This window comes from Myripristis murdjan, chromosome 6 (assembly GCF_902150065.1).
Source record: "Myripristis murdjan chromosome 6, fMyrMur1.1, whole genome shotgun sequence".
In the NCBI taxonomy this organism is placed as follows: Eukaryota; Metazoa; Chordata; class Actinopteri; order Holocentriformes; family Holocentridae; genus Myripristis; species Myripristis murdjan.
In genome coordinates this window covers 29,968,932-29,993,590 of record NC_043985.1, presented here as the reverse complement: position 1 = coordinate 29,993,590, position 24,659 = coordinate 29,968,932, and the positions used below count along the sequence as shown (strand labels likewise).

Genomic DNA, 24,659 nt, shown 5'->3' with positions numbered 1-24,659 from the left:
GTGCAGTCAGACAGACAGACAGACCGGCAGGGAGACAGGGAGCAGGACAGACAGACAGACAAGCAGGCAGACAAGCAGACAGATAGACAGACAGACAGACAGACAGACAGACAGAGAGATAGACAGACAGACAGGCAGACAGACAGACTGTTGGCTCTGTGAGCAGGGACATGTGAAGGGAACGAATGAAACACTGTCTGTCTGCTTGTCTGTCTGTCTGTCTGTCTGTCTGTCTGTCTGAACATTAAACATGTGTGTTTTTGCTTGGCAGAGGTCTGTTTAAATTAGTTTTCATTGCAGGTAATAAAGAGCAGGTCAGCTCTACCAGATCACTGTTATTACAACTTTATCATCTCCACTCACCGTCAGCTTTTATTTTCTCTTTAATTTGTATTTGCCCTTTAATTTGCCCTTGATTTATCTCTGACGTCCTCTGCTGAGTTTTAATCTGTTGAATGTTTCATTCATTTTATTAGACAGACAGACAGACAGACAGACAGACAGACAGCTAGATAGCTAGATAGATAGCTAGATAGATACAATATTTAAATAATGATGTATGCTTCTCCCTCTTTCTGTTTCAATAAAAATAAACCACACTTGTTTTGTTTTCCTTACAGTGTGAGGGCATCATGGTTTGAGATTTTTGATGGGGAAAAAAATCAACTTTACATCTCCTGTTTTTTTTTTTTTTTTGTGGCCAGCAGGGGGAGGCAGTGCAGCAGGAAAAATTCTCTTGCAAATTAATTTTGGGTTTTGGCACGAATGATTCATCGCTTTGTAATGTTTCCGTTTCACATTTTATAGCGAATGAACTCAATGATAAAAACTATCAACTTATTTAGGTTTCATAAATCACAGTTATCACTCTGATGTACCATCGAAGACACAAACAAATAAGGCGGCGGCACACCAATTTGGCGAAAGTGTTTGTGCCAAGCTAAGGCTAACCTGCCAAAACAGTCGGTCAGCTGACTGCCTCACAACAAGAAGTCAAGCCCTCAGCGAGGGTAAAATACTCATTCATAAACTTCACCTGGCAGGTAAATATTCCTCAGTAAACATATAAATCTGTTTTCTATTTAGCGGTACTGTCAGAAGGGTGTCTTCACGTTTCGTTTCGCGGACGTTAACCAACGTTTCGTGCTCATTCATGGCTAAGTTAGCCGTTAGCTTAGCTGCCACCTGACAGCGGCTCGGTGTCACTGACCGTCGGTGTGTCCGTCCAAAACCCACGGACACTGACCCGCCTCACACCCGCAGCTGGGCCTGAGTGTGTGTGGCTTTAGTGGCGCTGGGTCGGGTTTGTCTTTGCTGCCTGTTTGTGTGAGTGCTGCCCAATTATTAGTGCCAGAAAACTGATAGACAGATCGATACATGGACGTTATTGATCTCAGATTGGGGAAGTCTTGTGTCACGGCAGCAGGTTGTCCAGATATTACACAGGAAACAGTAGCAGGCTGCACAAAATATACCTCTCAACACCAGGAGAAAATTATATACCTTTAGAAGAATTATTAAACACAGTTAACAAATTAAATTATGTGGCTCAACACATAAAAAAAAACAAGGAAAAAGAGGGGGGGGGGGGGGGATATGCATACTCTATAGGCGTGATAAAAATAAAATATACTCAAATATATCCAAAGAATATCCATAGACCTCTCACCTTTGAACTTTTGCATAGACTATATGTATAATGAAATATATCAAAATAAAGGAAAAGCAAAACATCTGGAGAATAAAATAGATGTGTACTCATAATGTATAATTTTAAGTATAATTTCCATGTTTTAAAAATACAGCGCTGATGCGCGGCATTGGGTGGCAGAGACTGTCAGACTTGTTTTCATTATGAAAAGCATTTTGTATAATGTATAATTCAACTTATAAGTATCCATAGAATAACATATATATACGCATTTATAGATGTATAAATATGTATTTAAATGTTTGTGTATATATGTAAAAAGTATATATAGATAGGTTCCTTCAGCAAAATGAGGGTTGGGTTCATGTCATTTCACTATTGTTTCAATCATTTGGTATCAGTTAAGTGAGATAATGATGTAGAAATGTCTGTTTTGATTGAGAGTTTTTTTTATTCTCCCTGTAACTTGTAAAACTTGGAAACTTGTAATACAGCAAAAACAAAACAAAACAAAAAAAAAACTTTTTTTTTTTTTTTAAAACAGCTGTGATGCTTTGGCCGTTATCTGTTGCTGTTTGGATCTCAGTTATGTTTAAAGTTGAGATTCTAGTGCTAAAAATGTTGTTTAATTATATAATCATCACTTCTAAAGCGTCTCGACTGTACTTACTGTAGTTTTGAATCACAGTGAGGATAAATTGCAGTGTTTATGTTAACTTGCAGAGGAAATTTAATGACGTGAATGTCATTAAATTACAGCGCAGCGCCCTCCGGCTGCGGTCATGAAGAAGAACAAAGGCAAAGTGAGCAGCACGGCGGAGAAGGAGTTTGTGTTTGAGTTCAGGGCAGGCAAACACAACTGTGTCCTCAAAGTGCCTCTGCAGTTTCCTGTCCAGGAGAACATCAGCGACCTTCATGGACGCCTCATGCTGCTACACAAAATACCCTGCTTTGTGGAAATCGGTGAGGAAAGATCCACTCCAGAGCAAAGTTTACACAAATCATACTTGTGGCTTTATCGTGCTCGCTGCTCGACATTTCTCTTGAGCTTGACCAATTTGTCTCGGTCCAGTTAAAACCAGTACCTGTGCTCAAAACTTTTCCTCGCCTTTTTTAAAATTCACTGTGGAATCACCATGATTCATAGCTGTTGTGTGATTTGACATCCATCACAATGAGAGTACAGAGCCAAAACAGGAAATATACCCCCATTAAATAGATACATTACCATGTCTGACAAAAGTAGAAACAATTGAACCTCTCGTTTGAAACTGATCACTTCAGACATGAGTTAGGCCTGGCAATGTGCAGAGTTATGGGTTAGACAGACAGATACATAGATAGGTAGATCTTTATTGGCATTGTAGCCTACATACAACAAAATGTTGTTTTTCACAATCCGTGACAGCACGTAAAATATAAACGTGTGAGAAATAAAATATCACATGATTATACCATAAAACAAAGTGCAAGATGCAAGTAAGTTTAAAAAGTTAGAAAGCTACTATTTCCCTTTTTTTTAAAAAGAGGGTAGTGTTGCATCAGATTGTGTTTGTTTCAGGACTTCCTTCTTGAGAGGAGACAACGTTATCAAAATGCTGCTTCTGTGGAATCGGTCTGAACCTGAACATCAGCCATTCAGGAGCCACAGCTTCTCCACAAGACAGTGAAATTAAAATAGTTTTGTGAAGTGAAATATGAAAGTTGGGATGCTTCCCCATGTAACACGGTCACTGTGTCGCCGTGCAGTGAGGCAGTCCTGTATTCGGCCTATAGGGTGACGCAGTGGCAGCGGCATGGCAGAAAACCATCTAAAAAGAGTGAAACCAAGTAAAACGTGTGTGTTTGGGCACCTTTGAAAAAAATTTTTCAGCTTTGTGTCGCCACTTAAAATCATGTTGTGTTCTGGGATTTAACCAACCAAACCTGATGGATGTATTACGACTCGCATTGACTAGCAAATGGTTCAGATTCCAAACGATCACTTTATAACTGAGCGTTAACTGGTCTGCTTTTGCGTGTGTGTGTGTGTGTGTGTGTGTGTGTGCATCTCTTCCCCCAGAGCTGAAGACCTCCCTGTCCAACTTCATCGAGAAAGAAACCATCCAGGATTTTGACCGGGAGGCTGAGCTGGCTCTGCAGAGACTCACAACAGGAGAGGTCGACATAAACCAGCTCACAAACGCATGGGCCAAGTCCTATGCAGAGGTAAAAAAAAAAAAAAAAACATATTTCTTTGGTCTTTAGTTACTCATGGGATTTAGAATCTGTTCCTAAAATTCACTGTTTTCCTACCCCGTAAATTCAGCCTGGCTTTTCTGTTAAGGTGATCATGATCATGGGACACTTGTCAGTTTGCTGATACCTGGAACTGATCAGATCGTGTGTATTTGAAGTTTTAGACAAATTCTTTTTCGTAAATTGTGCATAAATTTATATTTATGCACAGTTCTCACATTTTTGTTTGGCACAAATGTGAAAGAGGACACCAATATGAGCTGCATTCCAGAAGGCTCTGTTTTATTGAATGTGGTCCTCCAGAAAAAAAAAAAAAAAAAAAACAACACTATTTTCTACATAAACAACAGCCATTTCTTTCCAGTGGCTCCCACGGGACCAGAAATGTGACTACCTCTCAGATGCTGGAAAGATGTGTTTTTGGTGGATAAAGTGGCTGCAAACTTCTTGAGAAACAGCAATAGCATCTAAACCTGCACGCTTCCCCTGTTTCTTCACCTTCTCAGTGTTAACTAGCTCGATGCTAGGTGAGGATTTAACATTCTGATTAGTTTGTGTGTGTGTTTCAGCATGTGGGCGGCAGTAGGCTTTTGCAGTTTTTTGGCTGTTGCACTGCATGATTAATTACAAGGCTTGATCCTTTTTATAAGTGAGTGAGCGAGTTTTGAACACACAGCACCTGATCATATTCGCAAAATGGCAGGTGAGCCAAAAAGTACATTTTGGACGCTGCGCTCTTTGCATATCGTATATCCACTTCTCCATGTTTCTGTAGTCGAGTGTGTCGGAAGTGTCCTTGGATGCCCCTGCTAACTTGAGAGTGGTCATGGATCATTAAAGCAATTTATACAGAAGTAGTGCAGTGCATCTGTGGATTGATTATTCATGAAGTTGGAAGGGGAAAAAAATCTCATTAGATTAGCCTGTGTGCTGCGTTCACTGTCTCCCTGACTCATTTCACACGGTTCCACTTTGATGCCTTCGCTCCAAATGATCCAATATGATGTGGGGAGTGTTGCACTTATTTGAGGACAGAGTCATCACTTTCACATTCGGGTCAACCAAAAAAAAAAAAAAAGAAACTTGGTCTAGTGAGACATAGTAGTGGACCTTATGTTTTTCAAATTAATCAAAGTAGGAAGTCCTTGTGGACATGTCGCTTTGAAAGGGAATATCTTTCTTTTTTCATCTTTCAAGAAGGTCAACAAGATCATTTGCTTTTAGACTTCAAAGTGCAGGAGTCTAAATTCTGCTGTCACTTGCCCAGGCATTTATAAAAAGACAGGGGCTGCCCCAGCTTGTGCTATAAAGGCCCTTTGGCCCACTGCAGCGGGGCATTTCAGATAGGCGAACCATTAACATTTTACTGCACACACCCAGAAATACTCATGGAAGCTTTTCAGTGTCCGTCATGTTTGAGGCATAAAGATTCCTGGGCCGTATAAATAGAGGAGTTTCAGATTCTCAATACTCGTCTATGGCTTTCTAAATATGGGGCTGAGCTGCCATCAAGTGCTGAGCTTTGCTGAAAAAAACAAAACGAGGAAAATGTGTTGATTGGTTGAACAGCAGTTTTCACCCACTGGTCAAGAGAATCTTTGAGACCAGTTTCCTGGATTTGAGAAAAAAACAATTTAACCTTTTGAAAATGAGTGGATAGCTTTGAAAGTGCTTGATTTTTTTTCGTTGTGCAGCCTCCAGTCTCCTCAAAATGCTTCATCTCTCTGGACTTCTCTCCATCTGAGGATCAACCCCGTTTGGATGTTGACATAGTAGTGGCATAAAAATGATTTAACCCCAATTCCTTGACTCGACAGGATTATGGCTAAAAAAAATGAGGCTAAATCTGACTGGTGTCACGTCTTATCCTTAAAATATGGCTCTTTTACTCTGAATGTCATTGAAAAGTCCTTGAACTTGATGTGCAAGTGAGAGTGAGAACCTGTTTCACATTATTCCACTGGAAGCCAACTTCCTGCTGGTCAGTTTTAGTCGCAGCGTGTGTGGCAGGTGGACCAAAATCATCACCCACGATGACGGTTTTGGTTTCATACAGCAAATAAACCAGGAGTGGAATGTGCCTCTGGTTGTATTTCACTGCCCTCAGCTTGTAGCTACTTACAAAGATAAATCCTCGTAGAAATTAACGATCGCCATGTGGATGTTGTCATGCTCTTTTTTCGTATGTGTGTGTGTGTGTGTGTCTCTTTTCAGACAACGCTGGAGCACGCCCGGCCCGAGGAGCCCAGCTGGGACGAAGACTTCGCCGATGTTTACCACGAGCTGATCCACTCCCCTGCGTCAGATACCCTCCTCAACCTGGAGCACAACTACTTTGTCAGCATCTCTGAGCTCATCAGCGAGAGAGACATGGAGATCAAGAAGCTGCTGGAGAGGTTGGTACCAGGGATTCTGACCAAAACTACAATCCCTGGATTTTCTGTCCCCGAGTCTTCCTCATCATCTTGAAAAAGTGAAAACTCAATGCACTATCCAATGCACCCACTTTGCCAGTAACTAACCAGATCAATGATTTATCCTCCACAGCAGGCCTGTTGTTTTTATTTTGCTTTTAAATGGGAGTATTCCTATGATTTCGATAAGCTGCCTTTATAAAGTAATTTCGAGGCAGCAATATTGCAGCCATAAAGCATTAGCTGAAATGTGAGAGAAATGAAATTCATGAGGTAATTTGCATTTCTCTCACCTGCACTTTCCAAGCCCTCGATTTGTTTAGAAGACAACTTGCCAAGTTTTTGCCATTTTGCCATTTAGGACATTGGACCATTGGAAATGTGCAAATGCTATTCTACTTCACATTATCTCTCCGTGAAATGACAAAACAACAGCTTTTGTGCTTTGAGGGAAAGTTATGATCCTGCAAATAGAACCATTATTGTCTGGCCCACGGTTCTGGGCCGTTAGTTATCACGCTTTCCACAATATGAAATTGGGTAGTGATACGTGAAAATTTTAATAGTGACTCAAAATTGGTCTTACTTTACACACAAAATGCAAAATATAACAAGATGCAAGATATATTGTATATCATTGCAAAAACATGGCATATTATGCAGAGAACAACAAAAGGAGAAGAATAAAGGAAAAAAAAAATTGCCGCACAGTCAGCAGCTGCTTTTTTTTTTTTTTTTTTTTTTAAAGAGTCTCCCATCCAGTTTCTAATGCATTAAAAACATTTCAGTGCAGGTCAAGTAAATCTACAAACAGGCATTATTTTATACTGACAGTCTTGTAAGGGAATGCCTGAAAAATGAATAGCCTGCATCCATTTTCTTATTATGTTGACTTGTTCTAGACCTTCATTAAAAAGTATTTATATCTGTCTTTGATACCAATTACACATTTGCTTTATCACTATTGTATTGTACAAATCTTACTAGATTGTCTGTCTTTTTTTTATTTGAAAACATTTCAGTAAACAAACTGTGGAAATAAGAAAGAATTTATTTGAACATCACTTTTTTTTTCCCCAGACAAGCAGCAGAAATGGACAAAGTCATGCAGGAACTGGGGAATACTCTGAGTGACCAGGATGTAAATGCAGCGGCCGCTCAGCACTTTGAAGCACAGCAGGTAAGAAATAGTAAAGAGTATTGTGTGGGACAGTGTTAAAACCTCTTGCCGGTGTATCAACAGAGCACATTTCACTGCACAAGTTGAAGTGTTTTTGTTTCACCGGGGAGTTCGGACATGACAGAAGTGGACCTTTTCCTTGACTTCGTCTCGAGGTTCAGATTTGTTTTGGCCCTGCTCTGTCACATATGTCATGACTCCTTGTTGTATCGGAGCTCCTAGATGTTTGAATGTTTTTTTTTTCTTTTTGCACAGGTGCTGGAGAACAAATGGGCCAGTGAGCTAAAGCAAGTGACTGGCATCCAAAAGCAGGAGTACCAGGAGTGGGTCATCAAACTGCACCAGGACCTGCAGAAATCCAATAACAGCAGCAAAATTAAGTGAGTCCGGTGTGCATGTTTGTATGTGTAAACGTTCTGAGAGAAGGAACTATTGTTGATACATGTTTTGTGTGCTAAAATACAATCTTTATGTGCCTGTCCATGTGTACAAATGCATCCACGGGCCTCCACTGTGCATAGACGTGTATCTGCAGAAGCACGGTGCGGTACTCGTGAGAGTTTTCTCTTCGTCTGCAACTCAGCAGATTCTCACAGTTCTTTGAAAATCCCACTAACTTTTTAAGATCTCGGGGTAAAAGCGAAATCGGTTGAATCAAGATAATGAACGCTTGAGTCAGGTAGTTAAGTGCTTACTCTTGTTTGGTGGAGGAGGAAAAGCTGCAGTGCAGACACAGATGAATGCAATGTGCAGATGCAGCAGCTCGGAGGGGGAATGGTCAAAAGGCATTGACACAGTGTAACAGCTGGCATGTCATCCTCTTTATTTGCTGACAGTATTTCATCGGTGCGGAGGCCTGGGCATGTCTGGCCTGCGGGGGTTCAGTTTATTTGCACCGCGATGAAACGTAGAAGAACAGAGATTAATTTTTTTTTTTAAATTGCGCTGAGGAAGTAGGACACTGAAAAGAAACAGACAAGGAAGAGATCCATCCCATATTGTGAGCTAAATCAGGTGTATTCAGTTTTCTTCATGTTTACTACTCGCCCAAGGTTGACTTTCATTAAGCCAAGGACCCCTAATTGAAGTGATTTTGCCCCAGTGACCCGGATGTAAAAAGATATTTTGGTTTCTGTGAAGAGTTAGAGTGTTTACATGTCACAAACACTGGCAAACCGATTCAAGGTGGTGACATTAAAGCAATGTTAATATGAAAAAAACAACTCGCACACATAAAATGAAATTATTCTAATTTTGCCAAACCAAACCAAACTTTGAAAACAGATTTCGCTTCAAAACAAACCAAAGAAAACAAGATGACAAGTCAAGACACAGGTGCACCAGATAGCAGAATCGAAATGGCAACAGAAACAACACTGGGAATGTTTTTATCTAACCTATGAAATGATAAGATATCTATATATAAAGTTTGAATTTACCTAATTCAGGGAAAAAACAAAAACATTGTGGTGGTGCTCAGTGGAATCATGTTCTCGTCTGTCTGCATTTTGACCGGAGGTCAGTCCGGTCCTTTATTCTCAGGATCTTCACCACTGAAGTTAAGGCAGCGGTCCTAATCTGAAACCATTACATGTCTGGTGGTCGTTTGAAGTGTACGCCACATTTACATACAAATTGGAATGATTACAAGGGGTCAAAAACTCTTCATCTTAGCTTGACTTGTGCATAGCTTTGCTGCGTCGGTTATGATTGGCGTTTTGGGGGGAAAAAAAGAAAAAAAAAATCTTAATAGAGGTTAACGGTAATGCTCTCCTACTGCTACAGATTGGTGGTTTAAATTCAGGTCTTACATTCCTGTGCGTATTGGATATCCCATCAAAGTCCAGATCTACACCCCGGGCCTGTGTGTTCTCAAAGCTTCTTAGAAATGGAGATGATGTGCTGACCTGGTATCAGTTTTGTCTCTTAATAATGAATATCATTATCTTGTTACGTGTGGGGTGAACTTAATCTATTCTAGATCAGCACTCAGGGTGCCTTATAAATATGCATTTTAGCTAGGACTGCAGTCCTTTAAAGGAGGAATCAACCTTTAAACAGAATCCAGATAGACCGCTTTATTCCTTTGACACTTTAGTCGGTGTTTGTGAGGTTGAAGCCAAACCGGGCTCAGGATAATCGAAACTCTAATCTGAGATGTCATCAAAAAACACTTCCCTTATGACAGACTAAAGGATTCATAAAGTCAATGAACCAAAGTTTTGAATGAAAATGATCGTATCAGAGTTTCTAACCAAACGTTTATTGGTAGTAGTTTTGATTAGTTTGAGTAATGTTTTCATATCCCTGGATACACACACAACTCTTGCCTTTTTCCTTCCTACTACACTAATTTTAATCATCTTTATTGCTCCATTGCTGGCAGTATTTAAAAAATTTTAATTTTATTTTTTTAAGTGTTTTCAGCTGAATTACAGGAGTACATTTGCCATTTGTTTTCACTTTGGATGTAGCTCAGCAGGTCCTTTCATTTCCTTGACAGAATCTATGGAATATACATGGGGTATACTTTATTGGACCGATGCCTTTACTTATTGATTTGGGTTTATGATTTATTTCCAGTGAGGAGATCAAGATGCAGCCCAGCCAGCTGTCAGAGGTGGCAGACTCTGGGGCCAGACTGTACGAGGAGCAGCCTCAGCTGGAGGAGAGCTTCACCATACACCTTGGTGCTTGATTTACTTGATTTATAATTCTTTGCTGTTTTACCATTTTCACATAGCATCATGATGGAGGTAGTGCTGAAGCAATTAGACAGGCAATCATTTGATCAACAGAAACTTAAGCCACTTAAGTTTTGATCAACATTCTAACTGTTTGCTGATTTCAGCCTCACTAAGATCACTAAAATACCAAAGAATGTTTTTTTCCCTATTATATCATTATAAAATAAATACTTTGGGTTTTTCTTGTTGTTGGTGAGACTCAGGAAACAATTTCAAGACATGATGCTGGGCTCAAATAACTGACCCCTGAGACTTTGTCTTTATTTTTGACATTGATGAATCAAAAAACAACAGTAGATAAGTTGACATTGAAAATGGTCGTTAGTTGCACCCCTGAGGTGGATTACGTGTCTATAAAAATGCTTATAAAGCATTTTCACTGAATGCTCAGTATTTTTGGGAGGTCGTGCGAATGTATGTCTTGAGGAAGTGTGACTAATTTTCAGTTCATATTTTGTTAGGGAGTTGACATCCTGATGGTCACAATTCCCATCAGTACATGGTCGATTGCAGTCGTGCTTGAGTCGACCAAAATGGCTAAATCAGCAGAGATAAAGTCGTCGTCATCCCAGATAGACAAGCTTGCCTGACAACAGTTCTGTATCTCAGTGTCCTGTCTGAAACTGTCTCCACTGTAGTAAAAATAAAACCTGAAGACAGCCGGTGGATTTGTCTTGTTTAATATGTGCATGTGTCTGTGCCTGTCTGCACGTTCACACCTTTCCCTCCGTCCAGGTGCCCAGCTGAAAACGATGCACAACCTGCGGCTGGTCCGAGCCGACGTGCTGGACTTCTGTAAGCACCGGCGGCACGGCAGCAGCGGGGCCAAGCTGCGGCGGCTCCAGACGGCCCTCTCGCTCTACTCGTCCTCGCTCTGCGGTCTGGTGCTGTTGGTCGACAACAGGGTCAACTCCTACAGTGGCATCAAGAGAGGTCAGGGGGCATGGCATGTGACACTTCATTGATCCCCTTTGAGAAGTTACAGCAGCCTCAGAGCTGGCAGGGACTCAGTGTCATGCTCAGGGACACTTCAGCAGGGTGTTTGTGTGCCAACAAGGCAGCTTGAACCTGCATCTTTCCATTTAAAAGACAGTTTCCCCGCTCACTTAACCCCCCCTGCTGCCCTATGAGTTATGTAATGTTATGTTTTTTTACGTGGAATGATAAGAAAATACTTCTGGCATTCCTTTGTTTGGTGATCAGCATGTTTATGTTTGCCAGAGCCACCTTTGCAGCAGCTTGTTGTGTTTTGGCACCGTGGCATTGCAGCATTGTTTTTGTTTTGGCTCCGCTCATGACTCAGTGTGTGTCTGTCTCTCACTTTTATCGGGGGAGATCCTGAGTAACAGTATTGAGTTCTCTCACACTCGTGGGCGATCCATTCACCTTTTTGGTATTTATTCATTCTTTATTCAGGAAACTAGGAAGGAAGGTAGTGTGGGAAACAAAGGGAGGGAAAACTGTGGATTATTTCACCATTCAACCAAAGTTTAAACCATCCCAGGGTGCCTTTCATGCCACTTTTCTGATCCTTTGCTTGTTCTTTGTTGTCCCCCTCCAGACTTTGCGACGGTGGCGAAGGAGTGCACAGACTTCCACTTTCCCCGTCTGGAGGAGCAGCTGGAGGTGGTGCAGCAGGTGGTGCTGTACGCCAGAGCCCAGCGGAGCAGCAAGCAAAAGGACCAGCCTGGTTAGACACTTACATTCTTGCTGCCACCACAGCCGTAGTGTAGACAGAACAAGGCCCGGAGATTAGCATGCGAAGGATCAAGCCGGGTGAGAATGGCACTAGCACGAAACTCATGCTTGGAAGTAACATTTCACCAGAAAATGAAAGAGTGAGTGTAGCTAGTGATTTGGGTGCAGGCAATACTAAAAAAGATTGCTTATTCTAGACAGCCAGATTGTTTTATTTCAGCCAGCCGTGCATTATAGAAAGATCTTTTTTTGGGATCTTGTTTAGCAGTGCTGCAAATCACCAAAATACCAGCCACTGGCAGTCCAAGCTTAGTTTGTTATCTGTAATTGTTTCTCAATGTTTTCTCAGAGGAACACACATGGCAGTGTCTAAATTCTCTGTTTTGAAACGCGTCCTCACCCGTTGTTTTGACACAAGTAACATGAAAATAAAATCCGAGCTCTCTTAAAAGAATAAACAGGAGGATAGTGTAGCTAGTTATGTCACCATGACATTATTTCCACACACACACAGAAAAATCAAAGCAATGCAAGGCCTTCTAGAGAGTTGGAGTGTGAGAATGTCAGTGGCATGCTGGCAGTACGTGAGGGGGAATAAATATGTCAGGAAGGACAAGGCACTTTTGACATCAATGCTGTCGGAAAACTGCGTCCAGATCCTTATCATGGTGTAGGTTGAGTGGTTCATTGAGTGGAGCTGTGTATAGAAGTGTTCCCGAAGCGAGCCTGACATGGAAAGTAATTGCTGATAAGTTCATTTATGAGCTGTTTTGTTCGCTTGTTTTCCATTCTGATCAAGTGATTGTGTTTTTTATCCCCTTACAGAGGTTCTAAGGAATGGGGGTGATGATAAGAACAAAAATGTTGAGAGAAATCCTTCTAATATCTTACCAGGTAATGGTGATGATAACTCTTGCCGTGCTAATTTGGTTATTGGACACATTATTGGAGCAAAAATCAGTCATTTAGTGATAATAACAAACATCAAGGGTGTAGTTTCCACATCACACTCAGTTCAGCAGGAACTGCTGCCTCTTTATGCTCTCTTATGGAAAGTTCTGCATGTCTGTCTCAAGGTGAGTTCTACATCACGCGTCACTCCAACCTGTCGGAGGTCCATGTCGTCTTCCACTGTTGTGTAGACGACAACGTGCGATCGGGAAACATCACTGCCCGCGACCCGGCCATCATGGGCCTGAGGAACATCCTGAAGGTCTGCTGCACGCACGACATCACCACCATCACCGTCCCACTGCTGCTGGTCCACGACATGTCGGAGGTGAGATGGGATGGCAGACACTTTCATATACAGACAGTGACACATCAGACGCTCTTCATGATCATGATAATAATGCAGTTATGTAAGACTTCAATGGAATAGATCAACCATCTTAGGCTTCTGTATTGAAATAAATAGGCCACGTTTTATCAGTTCCAAAAACACAAATAAACAAACAAAACAAAAACATAACCAACAAATTTCTAATTGTATTGTGGGTCCAAAAGTGCAATATTTACTTCATTTTTTACATCATTATTTTCCTCAGTAAATTTCATGACCACAATAACTTCAATAGGTAGGTAGAAGGCAGAGATGGAACTGTATGGGCTGACTTCATGTCTGCTTTGGAGTCCTACCAGTTTAACAATAATTCATATGTAACAACAAGGTTTTGATAATTTCCAGGTCTTGATAAGTGTGGAAAAAGAAGAGAGTATGGAAAAGTATTGCATTTACACTTTTCTAAAAAGCAGAATAATAGTTAAATAATAGTTTTCTAAAAAACATAATTCAGAAATCGCAATAATAAGTCATACAAGCAGTGCATTTTAATTTATTTATTTTTTAAATTTTTTTCACATTTGGAGTTGAATATGTTTTCCACTGAGTGGGCGAGGACGAGCGATTCAAACTCCTGTCCACATTACGGTGCACAAATCAACAGTGGCACTGCGGATGGGAAAAGGCAAGTTTTCTGAGAAGCGGCTCACCCGTCCAAAATACAAAAAAAATGGTTGGCTGAGGACGCTAAAACAGAGGGAAAAAAGCACGGTACAAACTGTGTATGAAATCATTCGCCGTCCTAACATGGGCGAGGCAGCCAGCTCCGGTCATATGGAAGGGAAAAAGCACGGTGATCCTGTGAAAGCATCATCAGCACCCGGTGTCTCTTCTTCTTTTTTAATTTTTACATTTTTTTTGCTCAACCTGCCAATGTGAAGGCGACAAGTGATGAAGCTGCCAGCACATGTAACAGTTGGAATATTTACATGCATGCTAAACATGAAGCTATCGGTAGACTGAGATGTTAACATAGTCTAAAAAAAAATCCACTGGATGAGATGTTTGGAAATGTAGGTCTGGAAAAGTCTGGAATTCTGAAATGGAAAATGTGTAGGAGCTCTGTGGGTGGGTGTCAGGTGTGAGGTGAGGGTGGCTCGCCGGCCACACAGGTTTCCTTGGTCTTAACTGATGACACAGTAACAGTGTCTCGCCTTTCATTCCACCTCTGCTTGTTTGTGCACTGCATCCTCAGCTGTGGTCTGGCTCGCTGAGCGCAGGCTGTAAATTCGACCCAGCATTTCCTTGGTTTCTGCAGTTAAAACGGGGAGAGCAAAGCTCAGAGTCGTGAACTCTTGTGTTTACCTGGCCGCTCAGAGTCTATGTACAGCAGCTCTCTGTACTCACACACTAAGGGAGAGGAACAGTAGCAGCTTTCAGTGACTGATGGGCTGAGAGTGTGAATCCAGCAGAGTTTAGGCCAATATCTGCTCAGTTTCAAAGGGGGATTTTTCCTTTAAGCTCTGAAAATTTAAAGATCTTTGACACTTAAAAGGTTCTCTTATTTAGTCTGTTGAAAATAATGGAATTGGGCTTTTCATTTGGATTGTATACTGGTTTCAGCTGAATTTTTTCAGCTGATTGAAAATTAAAAGAGAATAAACAGAGAATCCCATAAGATGCAAGTAATTTCTCAGCAAGCCTGTGGCTGCTTTGCAGTCATGCCATGGCATGCCCAGTGAGGGTTTCCTCCCATGTTCAATCAAGAGACATTGTTTACAATACAAAACTCGTCTAACTTTTGAAGTCTTAGGAGCTAAAGAGTCTTTAATTGTTAGCCTCTATAGTTTCCTTTCAGAAACCCTCCATCTGTCATCTTCTTTTCAGTCGTGTTTTTCACTCACTGGGGATGTTTGGCTGTTTGCTCAGGTCTATTCTGGAGTTATGGCATTATAACAACTGGCGCAGTTTGTCTAAGGAACCACAGACTGCAATCATAAAGTCATGTACAGCAAGGCTGTGGCTCTCATTTGTAATTTTAGAGGATTTTTCTGCTTTCCTTGAGAGCTGTAGGAGTTTTACACCATAAAACTGAGGGAAAGGGAACACTGAAGAATAGCTGGATGACTATAATACATGTATAAAAGTTTGAGGAGAAGAATGAGGGCTCTAATGCAGGAGACAGGTTTAAATACTTTTTCCAACTCTGTGAACCAAGTTGGAGAGCCAGTTTGCAAACAATGACTCTTGCACAATTTGACAATTGCTTCATTCATTTGCTGGCTATAAGAAAGAGCACTCCCTCCCTTCACGCTTGCCAAAGACCACAACTACTTTTAGTGCTGCTGTGAACGTCAGGGAAGGGTCTTTCAGCAGCCAGCAAGCATCCACAGTGGTGCTGACCTCACTAATAGTGTAGGAATAAGGGTGCCTGGTACTTTCCTATCACCTAGTGTTATAGTTCTGTTCCTCAGCCTCTTGACAATTTATCTATAGGGCAAATAAGTGTGTGGATGTCGTGGACAACATGGGCCTAAACATGAGCCTGGCTGGAATACCGACACACCCCTGGCTCCAATTCCTGGATCTGGTTTCTTCACTTCAGCACAGTGCTTAACAGTATCATCCCAGAAGTGCTGCACAGCCAAATTTCCCAGAGGAACATCACATTTGTAGTGGTGTCAGTGCGGTTGTGTGCTTGAAAATATGTGCTGTTCTGATCTTGTAACCACAAGCATGAAGTTCAGGTTCTGCCTTTTGTTTCCTTTTTCACTGCATGGAGTACACACTGTGAAGGATATGAGGTGCTCACCTTTTTGTAGTGTTAATTTATTTTTCGCCACTGTTTGGCTGTGTTTCATTTCTTACCACTAGATTACAATATTTTTTATTATAGATCAGTGCATCTAAAAGCCGTGTTGAGATCCCGCTAAATAGTATAAAACTGAAATAAAAAATGAGTCAGTTATATCAAAACAGTTATGCATCAGGCTGTTTAAATATCCTGTTTCAGCCCCACTTGTTGACAGGTTATATCAGCCTTTGACACTTTTTACAGTGTTTTTCTCCTGTGGGCAGGAGGCTCTCCCCCGTTCTGCCTGTGGGAGAAAAGCCGCCTCCTCCCATTGCTGCTGTATTGGTATAGCCGCCATGAGGAGACCATTTTTCCGCCTCCTCCCATTGCTGATGTATTGTTGTTTAGCTGTTTGTTTGTTCAGTTTGATTTTCACTAGTTGCTTTGTATTGTAGTCTTCTGATGGCGCATATTTATGTGTTGCCTGGTCACTGTTTGGACCAATCAAGACTGGGGTCCTCCTAGCTCCCCCTAAAAGTATCTGGAACTCAGATTTCACCTCCCTAGCAGGGGCTAAATCAGGTTACAGGACCCGAACCTGGAACTGTGTTGTTGTTGTTGTTGTTGTTGTTGTTGTTTGACTCAATTAATATGTACAGTACATTTTTTTTTTTACAACAAATAATTCATGGTATGCGCTCTGTCAAATGAGCCATGGGGGCGTCCAAATGAGGGGATTATTGAAATGGATCACCAGCTTCAATTTACTGAACCAAAATGTGCATATGGTATAACAGGAGGAAATGCCTTAATTTCTCACCCTGAGAAAGCCTTGACTGCTGTGATATTAATTTAAAGACACAACAGGAGAATACAGGAGAGAAGTTCAGTCGATAATTATTGATTATCAAGTCATATTTGTAACTAATGATATTATCTTATCATTGCTTGAAATAAAAAATCCAACTGGAACCACCACCAGTCGTACCATACCTGCACTGACAAAACTTAAGACTTTTCCATTCCTCTGGCTCAGTTATAGTGGGGAATCACAGTCTACTCTTTCTACTAAATTTGCATAAATAGCCTTAATAAATCAGGCAATCAAATGGAAAAAGCGGCCGCTGTTATGTTTTAGTAATTGGCGCGCCTAGTATTAAAAACAACCCTGGGACACTGAATATCCTGTGGCGTGCTATCATCAGTGCCCTCACACGGGATGAGAGCATATTCTGCTTAATTAGCAAAGTGAAAACATGGTGACATCCTCCTCCGGCACAAGTATTTGTACAAAACCTTTTTGCCTTTGGAATTATACTCATAACCTACTTATTATATGACATTCCACACAGCTTAGCTGTCTTACGGTATGCCTGTCCTTACCATACCTCCTCTGTGATGAACACCACAATGTACCAAAAACTGTGTTTGTTACTAAATGCTGAATGTGCATCTGTAAGGTGATATGTATAGTCTCCCCATGCACTATATGTTAGGTCTTTTTGTCATTGTAACACATGTGTCAGTGATACATGTATGTATCGTGTAGCTTTTCTAGCTGTTAATTTGTCTTTGCACTAGCACCACTCACACAAATCGCTGCACATTAATTCAAACTCGGCAAATGAAGTGATTCAGTTTCTCTCTGCAGGAGATGACCATACCGTGGTGCCTGAAGAGAGCTGAGCTGGTATTCAAATGTGTTAAAGGTAAGGTGAAAGCTGGAAATTGCTTAGATAAGACAAAAAGTATTCCATTGTTTTTATTGCAGTTCACTTAATATACTTCAGATTTAGCTGTGTCTGTAAAAGAAAAATGAACACACTTTTAAAAAGGGAGGTAGATAATGTGCATTTCTGGACCTTTTTTGTACTTTTGATGGTGTATTTTTCTTTTTCTTGGATAACCAGTCAAACATAGAGGACATGAACTCACATTGAGTGACAATGTAGTTTGATAACAGCAAATGTTCCAGCTTTTCATACCATCAGCAGTAGACATCAGGTTTTGGTTTCAGTCCCTCAGCATTTAAGAGCATGGGTTTCTTTCTACACTTAACCATTTGCACTGACAGCAATTAAACGGGGAAATCTGTTGTAGAAGCAGTAGAGACACCAGTTTCTCCACCACTGTGGCCTCAATAGACCAGAATGCAATGCAGCCACAGGACATATTGTATTTGGAGAAAGGGATATGACTCTCACTTTTCTTGGCTGGAGAAACTCTCACTCTTTTGCCCCTTCTGTGCAATTGCTCTTTCTATCTACATGTGAGACTCACAGCTGAAAGAGATAAGTTCACACCAGTCCTCTGGTGGCTTTCAAAAGTCGCTCTGGGAAACTTAGGAAATCTCTAAGTGAAGCAGAGGGGAGACGAGGCAGGTCGTGATAAAGTGGGTACACCAACAAAGTAAATTGCAACACTTATCACAAAATAGCTCCTGGAAAGCATTGGGCATCACAGATTGATATCCAACAGCGTGAGAGTGTCTCAAGGTGGATTTTTTGCTCAAGATTTCTTTTCATGCTGTTCTACTTGCAGGCTTCATGATGGAGATGGCCTCGTGGGATGGAGGTATCTCGCGCACAGTCCAGTTTTTAGTGCCACAGGTGAGAGCTGAGTGCACTATGTGTGATTTTTGGTTTCACAACTCCTAGCCAAGGCTACGCAGTCATCTCTTGAGTAATTGCCTGTCGGCCATACTCTATATTGATTCAGCAAATAAATGTAGACTTAAGGCCTCACAGTATAGAGAAGCACAAAGACACACCTGGCCTTCTAGTACATATCCTGTGAATGCAGACAGGGAGAGGAGACTCAGTTTGAAAAGCACGCTATAAATCATGGATTATAGAGTTTTCGGTTCTCTTGACCACAGTGTGCTCACTGCTGGGATAAAAGAAAGCTTTCAGGGTCATCCATACAAAATAATAAGCAGTGGGATTGGTGCATCGCTCCACCACACTGAGCCTTAATCTTTCTTGAATACCAGGTCTAACCTCAAGTCACTCAATTCAGACGCCGCAGAGTAAATAAGAAAGAAAAGTAGAAAAAAAACATTGAGATTCAGTGTTGCTGCAGGATTTTGCCTCGTGTTTACACATCACTGATAGTATCTTTAATGCCCTACGAAGCGTAAAGTGTGTTGTTTTATCTGAGGCATCGCCGGAGGTTGTATCCCTATAGCTCTTAAAGGACCATACCACCCTACTTTCACTTCTCGTCAACAATTGTAATCAGATCTGTCCACACATACCACAATTATTGGTTGTGTAAGTGTGTCTAGGATGTGTTTTGGCAGCTCAGAAGTCAAGCTTTAACTCACAACTCCTATTCATGTTTCAAATATATGGAAATCTGCTCTTTCACCGCAAGCTCATTGGTTTTGCTGATATTGAGCTTCAGGTTATTATTGTTGCACCATGTGACGGTGCTCTCCATCAGTCCTCTGCACTCTTCTGGAAAAATACTCTGAAGTGAAGACAGCATGTTTTCACTGGCAATTATTCACTGGAGTCATACTCCCTGATACAGTGATAACTTCCATTTTGCCAAAAATACACTTTTTTCAAATTCCTTCCAAGTCCTCGCTACAAATATTACATGAGTCTGGATTGACATGGATGCAAACTCCAACTTGCCAGGTTCACGGAGGCAAACAACCAGGAGGAGGTACTGCTCGTTTCCAGGTGCATTCAATTCTGCTCAACGGCTCGCGTCAGCTTTGTAGTGAACAGTTGTGACTGACAGCTGGGAAGGCAGGACCCAGGTACTGTGGAGGTCATTGGTGGGGTGGAAGTGGCACCGTGGAACAAGGGAACATGTTCCTTGTATGTAAACTAGAAACAGATGGAACGCTTGCCATTCTGGCTGGTGTACGAATAATTAAGCAGCGAGGCCTCTCACATCTCACTGGAGCAATAGGAATTTGCAACAATCGCCCCCACAACCTTTTCCAGCTTTGAACATGGAATATATGTGTAAATTTCAAGTGAATAGAGTAAAATAATAGGGGTAGGGAGAAACAAAATCCCTTAAGTATGGTGATTCTTCTTCTTTTCTTTTCTCTTCCGCAATTTTTTTTATATAACTGAATCAGTTTAAAGTAAAGACATTGGTATCATATGAAACTAGACAACCTAAGGAATCCATTGGCCTATCCTGAAATGGTGTTTTTGTGCAGACTGGAGCCTAAACAGTCCTGGAGCTGCATAAATCAAGTTTGAAAGCTGAGACTCTTGTGGTTTCAATGAGCCACATTTCATTCATGTGTGATGATGTTAGCCCCCATAGGAGCCATTTCAATGTAGTGAGACCAACTTGACACTGTATGAAATGACCTATTGTGACCTTTAAGATAATGACAGCTTCACGAAACTTTACAGCCACAAAGCTAGTGGATAATTCAAAAAACATAGACACAGTAAATCCTAATATTGAATCACAACACATACAGAATTTTAATCGAAGTATCGCGATAATAGCAAATCGGCAGATAAGGATATCGTCCCTGTGAAACAGTAATTTCAGTGAACGTACACACCAGCTAAGTTTTTCACATTTTTTGAACATAATTGGGTGTGAATTGGGATGAGGTAGACATTACCCCTAAGCTAACAAAGCATATTATGTGCACGCTTATGCAACTGATATTTGTGACGGACAGATACAGTGATGACTGTTGATGATGAGAAGTCAAAATAGCAGCGGCATGGTCCTTTTTAATGTTATGATATGCCAGGAAGGCGGCGTGGCCTATAGTGTGATCACACGATGACAGGCTGGGAGGATAAAACCAGTGGCATCAAAGGAGCCTGGCAGTGTGGGCTTCCTGTCAGCTACGTGCTCACACAGCCTTCAAAATAGCACCTCTGAAACGGCATTGTTTTCTACACATCAAACACACATAGTGGCTAAATATACGGTGTGTGTGTGTGGACGGGGCGTTTGTGTGCTTGTGTGTGTGTGTTCTGCGTCTGTGCCTAAACATTAATACTTAACATTCTTGTGTGACGGGTGGCGATACTCGGCGTGACACAGTGTGTTCCCTATTAAAGTCACAGCTGCCAGAGCTCACATCATTCCAGCATCTTGACTGCCGTTCCCTCAGGAGAAGACCCCGCCATGTCACAGCAAAGGACGCCGCCGAGGCCGGCGACCCTCGGCTGCTCATGAACATCACGCTTTCCTAATGGTTTCTTTTGTTTCTCTGTTGTGTGGTCACAATTCCACCGTTTCATTTCCCTTGCATTGTGTCCAGAAGTGCGCACACACATTTGCGAGCTAGTGGGAGTGACTGAAGGTGTGTGTGTACAAGTGTGTGGGTTTTTCTCTGTTTTGATGTCTGTGCAGCAGAAAGCTCAGCTCCTTGCTGCTCACTAAGCATGGCTGTCTTGTCTTTCTCTTTATATTGACAGAGCATCTCAGAGGAAATGTTCTACCAGCTGAGTAACATGCTGCCTCAGATCTTCCGCGTCTCCTCCACCCTAACACTCACCTCAAAGCACTGATGGATGCAAATGTAAAGTATTGCGACTTTGGACCAACAAATAATGTTTTTTTTTTTTTTTTTTTTTTTTACTAGCAATGGAGGGCCCAGTTTTTTTTTTTTTTTCTTTTTTCTTCCTTTTTTATGTGATTGCAATGCTGAAAAGGCAGGACCTGAAGATTAAGGATTAAGGGAAGTGGAGTTTTTGTGAAAGAGAGCACACAGCCCCATTGCCTTTTGTCTGTTTTTTTTTTTTTTTTTTTTTTTACTTTTTCAACAGAAGTGTGAAACGGGGTCAAAATAGAGCACGGTGGCATCGCAGCACTCGAAGTAGGAGGTGTAAGGTGGGATTTGAAGTTAACAGAGGCTTTTTTTTGATGTGACTGGCATGAGCCTTTGTTGTTTTTGCACCCAGTGCAGCTTCACATTCTCAATGCAGCGCTTCTCACTGAAAGACGCCTGAATTCCACGGCTCGCCAAAGCAGCTGCCGCAATTAACATTTCAGGCCTCTGGGGTGTGGTCATGGTGACAGGGATTTTTAATGACATCATGACAGTTGTGTTTCACTCAAAGTGCAGACTGTCAGTGCAGGAAGGATCACGTGTTCACACAGCCAACGCTGTAGTATTCAAAAAGAATACGGCCTCACTGCTGCCCTACCATATTTTCCATTAAGCTGGTTTTTAGGGTTGATGTATGAGGTTCCTGTGAGCGTCATTTTTCATTTGCTGAATCTCTGTGAATTAATCATGATGGATGACCACAGAGTTCAGCCATCTCATGAGATTTACAGTCTAATCCCCATGGGTAATTGGCATCATACTCAGGCAGTGGGTCGCGGGAAATAAAAAAAAAAAAAAGTGACACCAACTTGGCTCTTGTACTCCCAAAAGAAGAATTGCATTTCTGCTATGACGAGCCGTACGCAGGTGTGTTTGTACTGCATTGCGGGGAGTTATTGTGAGGAACGCTCTTTGTGTGTGTGTGTGTGTGTATGTGTGTGTGTATGCATGTGTGTGTACGCGTGCATGTGCCCCCCCCCACCTCTGTAACAGCAGATGGCACTGTTCCTAAAGACAAAAATGTGAAAAGGATGACTAGAAAAACACTTAAAAGTCTTCTCTCATCAGCAGAGATAAAGGTTTTGTGTGTGTTTACTGACTGTTTCTGAAATGCATCCAAAGCCATTTTGGTCCATATTCATCATGATATCCTGCAGTATTGTGAGAATACAGCCTCAGTGGTCCTATACCTCCACAGATAAATGTGCGTCAAACGTCTTTAATTAACACTTGAACAGATGTGTATTCCCTATCATGCAATTTACCCCATATGTTTACAATTTTATGTTTTAATCATGTTTTAATAAAAATATACAAACGATTATGATGTGTGTGTGTAACTGTAAACCTCACTTCATTCTTATCTAATGTGAATTCCTCATGGAAGCTGTTGTAAACCTGATGATTAAGTTTCACATTTTTGGGCAAATAACTCTCTGTGCTCTGCCAGAAATGATGCACGTCCAGTTTCATTTGACTTCTATTTACTGTTGATGGGAAATCCACAGGCACTGTAATCTCTGTGAAGTTAATAACTCATGTCATTCTTTTGAATTACAACCCCCCCACACACACACACACACACATCTCGTCATCTGTCAGACAGACTGAAATCAGTTCAGCTTCCCAGTAAGTTTGCTGCACAGTGATATTCAGCGATGGTGCCGAGATGATTAAGAGTTGCGATCGTACCAACCAAAACAAGTCATCTTTCAAGATTGCAGAAATACAAGATGGCCGGCGGCCTGGGAGAGCTAGGCGGTTTCATAATAGCTCCTCGGTATCATGTTAAAACCTGCAACTCTGTTTATGTCATTCTGCGGTGGTGAGAACCAGCGAAACTGTAAGAAAATCTGTTGCTGAATGTTTTGCATTCTTGGAGTCTGGGGTGCCAGTTCAGCATGATAACCCCCTCCTCCTCCTCCTCCACGTCCTCCTCCTCCTCCTTGTCCTCCTCCTCGTAACGGTTTTGCACACAGCTTGGATGATACACATGCTTTGGCATCAAGGCCACATACTCACACTCACAACTTGGGCATCAAAAGTATTCCTTCACATACAAACATGGGTGGAATTTTCCTTGGAAGAGCTACACCCAGGTTCTGGTGAAACCTTCGATAAACCTGTTTTGACACAGCAGGGAAAACTAAAACCCACTTCATTCAAAGCCGACGTGTGTTGGGAAACATGTTGGAGGAGAACCTCCAGTCACTCACAGGCACGTTAACTCAACCACAAGACAGTAAAGAACAGCATGTAACAGCCTGTAAGTAATATTGTTTCAAAGGGAAGTTTGACTCACGAGTCAAAGCAGAAATTGAGAATTCATTGGTTAAACAGTAATAACAGCACATATATACTAATCGGACATGTAAGAGCGAGTGGCCTCTAATCAAACTGGTGTCTGTCCATTGATGTATGCACCCTACATAAGAGAGCAGTTTGGTAGTAATTTGAAAAATGTAATTTCATATGTCACAACATATTCAGAGATTTATGTTGTGTGTCATGTGACATCTGCAGGAGTAATGCTATTTTTATCACCAAAAAAAAAAAAAAAATGCATTATGGTGGTGTCCTCTTGGATGGGTGAAAAGGCTGCGCATAGTTTCCCCATTACAAGGCAGAAGAAAAACTAATTATTCAGTGAAAATTGATTTCAGTGGAAAGTGCCTCACCTCATTTAGCTTGCTTGGGAATGATAAGTCTGGGGAATGGCCTCAAGGGGGCCAACAGTGAATGGACAACAACAACCTGGCAATGCCCATGAGCTCAAAGCGTAATTTGAAAAAGAAGAAATGGGATGATGAAATGTGATTTGGCTATTAAAATGTACAAAAAACAGCGTGCATAATTACAGTGATTATTATGCACACAAACTTACCTGATGTGCAGAATATGATGCATTATGTTTTGCTACAGCATTCAAAAAACGAAAAAGGACTTTGTCAAAAGTCTCTGGTCAATAAATTAGACTCAAAGATGGCTCCAGTATCCAGGCTCTGCACAATGACAATAAAGTTGAACCTAATCTAATATTCAATAACCAATAGCCAATTTGAAAATATGAGCCTCGTAATCAAATTGATAATAATGTGGCAATA

At 41.4% G+C, this 24,659-nt stretch overlaps 1 protein-coding gene across 1 annotated transcript; it reads left to right on the top strand.

The window, feature by feature from the left end:
• The first annotated feature begins 963 nt into the window (after positions 1-963).
• Positions 964-22,873, top strand: ferry3 (FERRY endosomal RAB5 effector complex subunit 3). Its single transcript, XM_030054316.1, has 14 exons — positions 964-1,043; positions 2,411-2,614; positions 3,714-3,859; positions 6,104-6,285; positions 7,384-7,483; positions 7,739-7,863; positions 10,067-10,173; positions 10,966-11,163; positions 11,792-11,920; positions 12,754-12,822; positions 13,005-13,207; positions 17,656-17,713; positions 18,546-18,613; positions 21,422-22,873. The coding sequence occupies exons 2-14, from the start codon at positions 2,434-2,436 to the stop codon at positions 21,512-21,514; spliced, it is 1,659 nt and encodes a 552-aa protein (XP_029910176.1). The 5' UTR covers positions 964-1,043; positions 2,411-2,433; the 3' UTR covers positions 21,515-22,873.
• Positions 22,874-24,659: the final 1,786 nt, after the last annotated feature.